The 11,165-nt window shown below is 42.7% G+C and overlaps 1 protein-coding gene across 1 annotated transcript; it reads right to left on the minus strand.

Moving 5' to 3' along the window:
• Window positions 1-2,053: 2,053 nt before the first annotated feature.
• Window positions 2,054-10,892, minus strand: LOC138952463 (uncharacterized). Its single transcript, XM_070324137.1, has 4 exons — window positions 10,802-10,892; window positions 4,325-4,681; window positions 3,336-3,481; window positions 2,054-2,946 (listed from the first exon to the last, which is right to left on the minus strand). The coding sequence occupies exons 1-4, from the start codon at window positions 10,890-10,892 to the stop codon at window positions 2,800-2,802; spliced, it is 741 nt and encodes a 246-aa protein (XP_070180238.1). The 3' UTR covers window positions 2,054-2,799.
• Between the last annotated feature and the right edge of the window lie 273 nt (window positions 10,893-11,165).

Genomic DNA, 11,165 nt, shown 5'->3' on the forward strand with positions numbered 1-11,165 from the left:
AACAATACTCATTTCCAATCAAAAGAATAAGAATGCATAATAAAAATAAAAACATCATAAGAAAATAAGTGAGTATGATTATTATGAGTATGATCACAGTCTCACTAACGCAAACAGTCATCCGTCAAGTCAAGTCTGCCAACACACAACTCACTCACACAACAACAACAGCAACAGCAATACAATGTAACAAAAACCATAATTCCGATAACAAAAAGACGTCCAAGAGTCCACCTCCACATCCACGCACACACACACAAGGTATATATCTCCCATTTATGTACAAACGCCGAAAAGACAATTTAACAGGACACATCAACACTATTATTTTGTTTACCTGTACCAATAGGTGTAGAACTCCCTGTTTCTTTGATATTGTCAATGTTTCGGCTCGTGTTGATCCTGGGATCAACTGAATTTCTTGTATAACTGTTGGTTGTGGTCGTGAAGGTGGACAGCGTTTTGTTCAGAAGAGCGGGGTTATTCTCCAGTCCTTGGTAACATTTTCAGTCGATTAAATGATTATAATGCATATTAAATGACATAGACAATGTATTCTCGTCATTTTTGTCATCAATATACATCGTTAAATAATGATACAGACAGTCAATAAAACCTTTCTGTAAATGTTTGTCTTCTGTTTTTGTAAATGTTAGTAGGGAAATCTTTGTCACAACCCCTGGTTTCCTTATTACGTGGGTGGTGTATTTTGAAATGCTTGTAATGTTTTGAATGTGAATTATATCAAAATGTGCAAGTTCTTCTAATTCTTTCTCTGCAGGCAAAAGATATATACGAAACCAGATTTTACATGCCTTAATGAAACCAATGTGTTTGGTTAAAATGTCTAAGTTAAATAAAGGAATATCACTCGCGTAACATGGTGTCCACTGCTACACAGCTCCGGAGAATAACCAAGAAATAGGTTAAGTGGAAACATATGTGATTACAATTTTTGACTAAAAAATGTATAATAAGCTGAAATGTGTAACAATTCGGCACAACCATCTCAATGTTTTGAGCAAGAGAGAGAGAGAGAGAGAGAGAGAGAGAGAGAGAGTGAGAGAGAGAGAGACACAGAGAGAGAGAGAGAGAGAGAGAGGGAGAGGGGGAGAGGGGGAGAGAGAGAGACAGGGAGAGAGTGACACAGAGAGAGTGACAGAGAGAGAAAGAGAGAGAGAGAGAGAGAGAGAGAGAGAGAGAGAGAGAGAGAGAGAGAGAGAGAGAGAGAGAGAGAGAGTTTTCAGTCTCCCCATCTGAATCCACAATGCTGCATTTTATTGTATCCTATTAACAACCGTTCATTCGACTCGCCGCACCCCGAAGACATATCTATATTTCTAGATTTATTGCGTGATATCCAAGAAGTACACTGACAGCCAATTTCACGGTGACACGACCAAGGGTCCCAACAATAAAGCAGCACACATCATACACTTGACAGACTTGATGCACTTGACGCAGCAAAAACAGCGCTAGAGAATATCAGCACAAAAGAGGCTTTTATTGGGCAAACCCATCCCGTTCACGAATCAGGGCTGACCAGGAACCCGGAGAAGGAGGTGGCGGCGCTCCAGAACTCGATGCCAGAGCTGACCTTGAGCCAGACCGTGTCGCCCTGTGTCAGGTGCACCACGCCGTGCATGGACGCCGCGTCCAGCGGTCCATTGTCCCGATTGGACACGAAGGAGATCTGCTGACCCTCCACCGTCAACTCAAACTGACCGGTCCGACCGGTGGCCTACGAGCCGCTCGTGCCGACGAAGAAATACGTCCCTGGGGAGAAAAGGAATGTAATCGTTAGTGGATACTTGCAGTTTCTGGATAACTGTGTAAGCATGTAGTTTTGGGATTCCAAACGCTTGCTGACGGAGTGGAAGTCATTATAATTGTAATCTGACCTTAAGCCAAACACTCGTGTCTTGGTCAAAGTTTTGAAGGACATGACTGCTGATGACAACATTACCAGTTCTTCACGTAAATGAAGTGTGACTAAAAACATATGAGTATCCGGTTTTTTTTGTCTGAAGTGCAAGTCCTTCAGTTAGCTCCAAGCGCAAGTTAATATCAATAAATATTCGCACTGACATAAACATGTGCACAGCTTACCGTTGAATGGTGTTGTGAATTTGCCGGTAGAGGTGCTGTAGCAGTTGCCTTGGTTGATGATCACGTGATCCACGATCAGAGGAGAGTCGTGCTGGATTGACGTGTTACGCAAGTTGCGAGCATGGAAGCTCACATGGTGGCTTGTCCTCGTTTAAAACAACGAGAACAGATAAACAAGGACGTTATATTAACCTACAGTTTGGCTGAACTTTGCCTTTGTGTTTTGCACTCTAAAATTGTGAATTATGTGTACGCATCAGTATACATGTAGTTGGTAAGGAGAATACTAAGATACAGTTGTAAAGGTATTCGTGAGATGTTTACAACTGCGAAAGAGTTGTCAGAGGCTGGCAGGTCAGTGTTTGCTACACCAAAGCTCAAAAGTATCTCCGATTGCATCTTCCAAAATGACAATGATAAGCATTTCAACCACCGCCACCCATTCTATCCATCGCAACAACCACCACCATCTTCAAGATAAACTGTGTATGTTATCTATAGAACACGAATTTCTCTTTCATCTTCCAGCTGGTGAACACGATCAGACAAATGTGAGTCGCTGTTCTTCATCAAGACATTCTCCGCCTTAATGGCGTCGTTCTCCTTTTGCAGCGCCGTCTGGTGAGCTTCCAGCAGGGTTAGCCGAGACTCAGTCTGGTCCAGCATGTAGGTGGCCTTGCCCTTGTTCGCTCAGTTGCCCTCTGGGAGACATGCAGTGCTGATGGAGAGTACAGGGATTCTGCAGGAGTAGTTTCCCCCTTGCACTGGGGCGGAGACTAGAAGTTTGAACTGGCCGTCCTTGTAGGTGGAACTGGACATCAGATTACCGGACGGAGTCTGGTATCAACAAAAGCAAACAAATGGTGTTTTTTTTTTTTTAACAGATCCTCGCATTTAAGATGTAAACATGATACGATTAACTAAAACGTAGGCCTGCTTCAAGAGTCAAAGACTTTGGAAACCAATAATTGCGACGTCGTGCCCCTAGACAGTTGCAAAGCTAAAACAGAAGGCTGTTGGTAGAGCGTAACTAAGTTTATATCCCAGTCTAACATGGAAGATTTTGTGAAGATCTTGCACAGTTGCGCAGACACCATGTTGTTATATTTTAAAGGAGCACACGCGATTTCTTTAAAACTTACTAACATGAAATCTTGATACAGGGACAAAAAACACACAACAGCAGCAGCAGCAGCAGCAGGAACAATCAAGAACAACAAACTGACCATCCACTCGACATCAAAGGGCGGCTGACCGAGGTACGTGAAGGTGCCGCAGTGCAGCTCTTTGGACCACTGGTCAGTTGTCTTGTCCAGCAACGCCAAGGGGTTCTCACTCACGTGTAGTTGACCGTCCGTCGTCATCAGGTCCGCTTGATAGTAACAATTACATCATTCACATTAACTTGTATATAATACGTAACGCCCCGCGGGTTAGGGGGAAGAATTTACCCGATGCTCCCCAGCATGTCGTAAGAGGCGAATAACGGATTCTGTTTCTCCTTTTACCCTTTTTAAGTGTTTCTTGTATAGAATATAGTCAATGTTTGTAAAGATTTTAGTCGAGCAGTATGTAAGAAATGTTAAGTCCTTTGTACTGGAAACTTGCATTCTCCCAGTGAGGTAATATATTGTACTACGTTGCAAGCCCCTGGAGCAATTGTTTGATTAGTGCTTTTGTGAAAAAGAAACAATTAACAAGTGGCTCTATCCCATCTTCCCCCCTCCCCCCCCCCCCCCCTTTCTCCGTCGCGATATAACCTTCGTGGTTGAAAACGACGTTAAACACCAAATAAACAAATAAAAGAAAGATATAATACGTAAAATGCGTCTCGCTTTTCCTTAGCAACGTTTGTGACTGAAAATGCCCGTATTTTCCGTATTGTTGTCACCGTTACTCCATGTGCATGTACTAGTGGGAGTGTCTTTGTTATTTTTCAGAATTTCAGCCCCCCCCCCCCCCCCCCAACTCTCCCCAAGTTTCTCCCACTTATTATTACCCTCATATTCCTTTTTCCAATTTTGCCCAGCCAAACACACACATGCGCGCCGACGTACACACACACGCACACACACTGACACGCACACACACACACACACACACACACACACACACACACACACACACACACACACACACGCACACACACACACACACACACACACACACACGCACACACACACACACACACACACACACATACACACACACACACCTCCCACTTGCAGGACAATGGTGCGCTTGATCCTGAAGAAAGTACCCGAGTCTCCATGGCCGCTGATCTCCACCGAGTAGTTACCGCTGTCCTGGACAGTGACATAGTCCACGATGATGCCACCATTAGGGATGAAGTGCACACGGTGAGAGAACGAGGGGAGCGGCAGGAAATTGCCATGGGTCAGTACAGCGATCATTTCACTGGAGCGACCCTGGTAGAACCACTGGACATCGTCCACTGGACTCTCGCCGGCGGACAGCGCGAAGTTCCAGGGAATGTGAACGTTATCCCCGGCACAGGCGTACTTGAGGTACCCGTCTGGAAGGCTGTCTGTCCATTTAGCCGGCTGGGTACCTTAAAGAGTGACACAGTTAGATAGGTTAAAACAATGTTTATTAGTGAATCTTCACCGACAAGTCCAAACAAGTTGAGGTTCCAGGGCATGTACATGTTACCCCCCGACACAGGCGTACATGAGAATGAGAGACACGTCCGGAAGGCGTTCTGTCCATTTAGCACGCTTACCTGATGACTGGATGGACATTGAAAGAAGCTTTGCTGACATCGTTGTGTCTTCCCCTTTAACAAGGTTCCTTGGCAGACAGACTGGAGTTTCAGAGAATGCACGTTATCCCCGGTACAGGCGAGCGCAAGGGATCTATTCGGACGGTTGTCTGACTATTGTGGCTGGCCTTGTGCAATGTAAGATCAGCTGAAACATATGTTCAAGTAAACCAGACAATGCGGTGTTTTTACATTTAGTCAAGTTTTGACTAAATGTTTTAATTAACGTAGAGGGGGGAATCGAGACGAGGGTCGTGGTGTATGTGTGTGTGTGTGTGTGTGTGTTTGTGTGTGTGTGTGTGTGTGTGTGTGTGTAGAGCGATTCAGAGAAAACTACTGGACCGATCTTCATGAAACTTGACATGAGAGATCCTGAGTATGGTATCTCGAGACATTTTTTTTCATTTTTTTGATAAATGTCTTTGATGACGTCATATCCGGCATTTTGCATTTTTGCGGCGGCATTGTCACACCCTCAATTTTCAATAAAATTGATTGAAATTTTGGCCAAGCAATCTTCGACGAAGGCCGGACTTTGGTATTGCATTTCAGCTTGGAGGCTTACACATTAATTAATGACTTTGGTCATTAAAAATCTGAAAATTGTATAGAAAAGCGTGCTATCCTCCTCAGCGCAACCGCTACCGCGCTTTTCTGGATTGTTAATTTCACTGCCTTTGCGACGAGCGGTGGACAGACGATGCTACGAGTGTACGGTCTTGCGGAAAAAATGCAATGCGTTCAGTTTCATTCTGTGAGTTCGACTGAGCTTGACTAAATGTTGTATTTTCGCCTTACGCGACTTGTTTCGTCTTTAGACAGGTTCAAAGTTCCAGGGCATGCGCAAGTTATTGCCAGCACAGGCGTACTTGAGGGGCCTATCCAGAAGGTTGTCTGTTAATTTGACATGCTGAATGTCTAAACATAGTGGCAGAATCAGACAACCTTAGCAGTATATTTTGTACAAGATAACAGTGACAATGTACTCAGTCACCAGTACCAGAAACACGAACAATTAACATGTAGAATAGGAACAAGAGACGGCAGTGGACATCGTCCAGACTCTCGCCGATCGACCCACGACCATACTGATCAACAACACAAACAAAAACAACAACAACAACAACAACAACAGAATAAAAACATGAAATAAAATAAATAAAAACTGGCAATCGCTTACCACATACGTGACAAACGTGAGAATGAGCACAACAAACGCAGACACAGACATTTTGCTGTGCTTCGGATTGGTATAACCACTTTTTAACTGGTTGACCACTGACCAGCAAGCGGGAAAATATGTAGCGCAAACGTCAATGCAGGAGTCTAATAATGAATCTTTACATAACTACTATGATAACAAGACGGATGTGCCTGGTATGTTAAAGGCACAGTAATCCTCCCGTAAACCATCACAGATACGGTCAGGCTTTTACACACAGTACAAACACCCTTTCATTTAAACACTCACCAATTGAGAACATCCTAGGTGCCCTCCGTAAAGAGCGAACAGTTTTCAAAGAATTTATTTTTGCGTGGTTTATCTTACCCCTGAGCCATCGTGAACCCGTGTGATCCAGTTTTCCCTTTTCACAATGCAGTCGTCATAGTTAGTCATTTGAATGCGACTCGACGTGAGCTTATCTACAAAAGCACGTTTTTTATGCACGAAACAACGGCTGTGGTTCACAAGAACTCTAGCGATGGCTTTTGACTGTTGAGAGGAACGGCGATTTGCACTGATAAAACCGTCGTCTGCCACGACCCTTGCGTGACCCTGCTTCCGGGCTTTTCTTTTTTTAAACTTTCACAACTTCGAATTGTTCTGATCTTGTCTTGATGAAAAACGAATTCTTTTATGATTAAAGAATGTTTGTGTAACAAGCTGTCAATTTATTATTTAGATTTTAAAAGTTAGGTCTAGCACCAAAACGAGGCGCCATTGTTGTAGAGGACCAAGTCCACGAAAATAAATTCTTGGAAAATGTCTCACGCTCGACAGAAAGCAGCCAGGATTTTCCCGTTCGGTGAGCGTTCAAATGGAAGTATGCTTGTACTGTATTTAGACGCTCGGGGAGCTCTGTGATGGTTTACGGGAGGCTTACTGTGCCTTTAAAGCGGCATTGACTATGGCGCGTAAAACCAGAGAGAGATACGAAGTGTTAGTGTGACTTTGAAACTGTCACATCTGTTTCCAATTGCTATGATTTGACAAAGAGTAACAGCAGGTGTGTGTGTGTGTGTGTGTGTGTGTGTGGGGGGGGGGGTAGGTGCTTATAATCTTGAAACATATATAACTGTTCAGAGTCAACCCTTTTCCCGGCACAGAATTCTCAAAATACGCCGTCTCTTTTTTGTCTTACTGATAAAAAGATCAATTAAATGCCTACGATTCTAACGCCCAATCCGAAAGGACTCCGTCTTTACAGAATCATTGACATCATAATTATAACCCAATCCTCAAAAGTTCAGTAGTGTCGAGGCGAAAAAGAAATTCCATGGTCGGCCAGTAATATGGACCCCGCCACCCCCCATCCCCCCCCCCCCCCGCCCTTTTAAGAACCCCCACTTTAAGACTTCCTCTCTGACTTTACTTTTTCAGACTTTCTGTTCACCACCTCTGTAAATTTAGACTCCCTCTTTTTTAAGACCTGATTTTCTCAGATTTTTGAAAGTCTTAAAAAGGAGGTTCCACACTGTCACCATTTAAATGTTGGCCTGCGATGATCCTGATGTACGTCACTTGCATGTACTGTAACGACGCCAATGAAGATAACGATCACCGTGTTACGTGCGTTATTGATATGTGTGGCTACTAGAGGTCGCCGTGCATGTAACATCTTACCGTTTTCTTATCTTGGGAGAAATGTCAAAACCATGAAGTAAACGCATTTTGTTAACGGAACCTAGTGTGTTATGATTTTATTCTTCTTTTTCTTTCTAAGGAAGAACATTAAGAAGAACGAGAAGAAGAACAAGAATAAACAAGGACGAAAAAGGAGAACAAAAACAGAACAAAAACGAGACGAAGAAGAAAGAGAGAAACAGCAAACAGAAGAAAACATAATCAAACAAACATGTCAGCCGACAGTTCGATCGACCAACAGACACAACGATCAAATTAACCAACGTACCTACCAACACACCCATTACAAGTCTGAGCACACACGGGAAAGGCCACTGTTAGATATATTGTGTTTAAAGAACTTGAAATATAGAATTGAAATAGAGACATATTCGTTTCAGTGCTCGCAATGTTTATAATTATGGTCGAATGAAATGTTGGTAAGGTAATATTTTGTGTGTGCGTGTTTTTTGCCTTGTTACATTTTGTGTGGTCCTCTCACTTTTAGCTAGTAAGTTGTGTATACGTGTTGGTGCAGACTACTAACAATAACAATATGTGACCCTCCACCACGGAATGAGTCGCATGTCACCTTTGCATGATTTTCATATTTTTACATTTTCCTAACGAGTTTTTTATGCTCTATCCAGAGGTGAAAACCGTTTTAGAAAAGAGCGAAAACTGTTTGAGTTATAAGCCTGTGACTAAGGTGACCCTCACACTGTTACCAGACATTCCCCGCACTTATATTAAGCAGGCATGAAAACTGAAAAAAGAATAAATACTGAAAAAAAAATTCGAAGGCGCGTGGCGCTAAGTTTCGCAGGCGCGTAGCGCCAAGTTTCGCAAGCGCGAAGCGCCAAGACTACTAGGGGGGTCCGGGGGCATGCCCCCCCGGAAAATTTTTTTCAAGGGTGCGGCAATTTGGTGCAATCTGGGGCTATCTGAGCCTTAAAATTGGATTCAAACATGGCCCCAAAACTATTTTACTACAACTATGACTAGGAAAAGAAAAAAAAAGGAAAAATACGGAAAATAAAAAAAATACGGTTTATTTTTTTCAAAAATACGGAAAATACGGAAAATACGGAGAATTTTCATGCCTGTTAAGCCTAGCGCAGAACCGCTCGAGGTGACATGCGACTCATTTCGTGGTGGAGGGTCACATATATTTTGTGTTAAAAAACGAAGAAGAGAAAAAAGAAAAATAGAAAGAATGAGCACACCGAGACAGACAGACAGGCAGCCAGATAGGAGGACATACATGAGGACAGACATGCACAAACACGTAGAGAAACACACACACACACACACACACACACACACACACACACACACACACACACACACACACACACACACACACACATACACACACACACACAGATGAAATTAAGATTTTGTCAAGGCAACAGCATTTTATTAGGCACTTCTCTAAGCCACAGTGAAAACATTGTTCATACACCTAAAACCACCCAGGTCAACATGTTCTAATTGTTTTTGACAAAGAAAAACTCCAAAGTTGTACACACTTTCAGCACAAGAACCCAATGTACAATTTCATGATTTTATCTTGCAGACAGACAAACAAACAAGCAAACAAATATAAACATCCCTTCATTGATCATCAACAACAGCAACAACGGCGTTAGAGACAATACACGTCGTCATGTTTTTCATTCAACTGATCAGTCAAGTTCCTTATTTAACTATTCGCAAAAAATAATGCAGTTTTAGAAGCAACAAAGATTGTCTAGGGGACACAACTGCGGAACTGGTAAAAAGAGCGATCTCAAGAAATAAAGTTTTCTCCCTTGCTCTGCATGCATGCTTTTCTTTCGTTCTTTCCCAAAAATAATGCACTTATCAGGTGAAAACACGCTGATAGAATACAGGCTACATTGAAAATGAACTGCACTATTCCTACGTCCTACAAACATCCCGCAAACACACAGAAGTGAGCACGACCGTCTTTTTTTTCAACACAAGAAAACACACGATCGAAATAAATGACGGAGAATACAAGCGAAAGAGCTAGCGAGCGAGAGAGAGAGAGAGAGAGAGAGAGAGAGAGAGAGAGAGAGAGAGGGAGAGAGAGAGAGAGAGAGAGAGGAGAGAGAGAGAGAGAGAGAGAGAGAGAGAGAGAGAGAGAGAGAGAGAGAGAGAGAGAGAGAGAGAGAGAGAGAGAGAGATGTGAACCAGGCACAATGGGCAACGATCATAAGGTTAGCTTACGTAACTCGCCATAAACTACCGCTAAAGCAACGCAATGAATTCTGACCAACCCATTTAACCCGCTGATAAAACAAACAAACAAAAACAAGCAACAGAGCGACGAAACGCACCGTTTGATAACCATTCCTACCTTAAGCTTAGAAGCGATTCTAGAGAAAAACAACAACAACACTCCTCTAGCATTGAAATAAAACGTTAAAAGACACACCCACAGTCGCAGACCAAAAACAAAACAATAAGCAGAGACGCCTGACAGTACTTTGCAATGTTCACAAAACTGTTCAACCACAGGAGCTTGTATAAAAAGCATGTTGCTACTACACTGCCGTGCTACGAAAAGCCTGGCACTTTCATACAAACTCCTGTGAATTAAACGAAATGCTGTCATTCATCAAGCAAAGAAAACATGAAGTACAGAAGAAACTGGAGCAAAACATTTTACTGCAGTAAAATTGAAATCAAGAATGCTGCAGTCAAACAGTGCTGTTGTTTTACTGCAGAAAACCTGTTTACACTTTTTCTGCAGCATTTTGTACTGGCTCTTGCCGGATTATGACATTATTACGTTATCATGAATACAAAGCAGAAAGAAAGCAAGAAGGAAAGAGGAAAAGAGAATAAGACACACAAATAGAAAGAAAGAAAACAAACACGGTACGAGCTAAGCACAGACACCGCTAAACCCATCGTGTTCAAGAAGACCTGACGAACTTGAGACTCTGACTGCATAACAGCATGACGTGTTGTCTAAATAGCATTCCACACTATGCGCAATCCTATGGAAAGCCTCAACTGCCTTATGTTGATACAAAACTTTATGTTGGGTCAACTTGTCATGACTTTGGGTGGTTGTGTCATGATGTTGGGTGGTTCTGTCATGATGTTGGGTGGTTTTGTCATGATGTTGGGAGGTTTTGTCATGATGTTTTGTCATAATGTTGGGTCAACTGGTCATGATGTTGGGTGTATTTGTCATGATGTTAGGTGGTTTTGTCATGATGTTGGGTGGTTTTGTCATGATGTTGGGTGGTTTTGTCATGATGTTGGGTGCTTATGTCATTATGTTGGGTGGTCATGTCATTATGTTGTGTCAACTTGTCATTATGTTGGGTGGCCATGTCATACTGTTGGGTGGTTTTGTCATTATGTTCGGTGGTTTTGTCATTGTGTTGGGTGATTTTGTCATGATGTTGG

Source organism: Littorina saxatilis, linkage group LG2, assembly GCF_037325665.1.
Source record: "Littorina saxatilis isolate snail1 linkage group LG2, US_GU_Lsax_2.0, whole genome shotgun sequence".
Taxonomy (NCBI): Eukaryota; Metazoa; Mollusca; class Gastropoda; order Littorinimorpha; family Littorinidae; genus Littorina; species Littorina saxatilis.

What these genes read in the sequence shown, in the direction of transcription:
- LOC138952463 (XM_070324137.1), bottom strand. Translation starts at nt 10,892, where the DNA reads ATGACAAAACCTCCCAACATCATGACAAAACCACCCAACATCATGACA. An exon ending in CATTGTCCTGCAAGTGGGAG is followed by an intron (nt 3,482 to 4,324) that starts GTGTGTGTGTGT and finishes GTTACTATCAAG; the next exon opens with CGGACCTGATGACGACGGAC. An exon ending in CCTTTGATGTCGAGTGGATG is followed by an intron (nt 2,947 to 3,335) that starts GTCAGTTTGTTG and finishes TGTTGATACCAG; the next exon opens with ACTCCGTCCGGTAATCTGAT.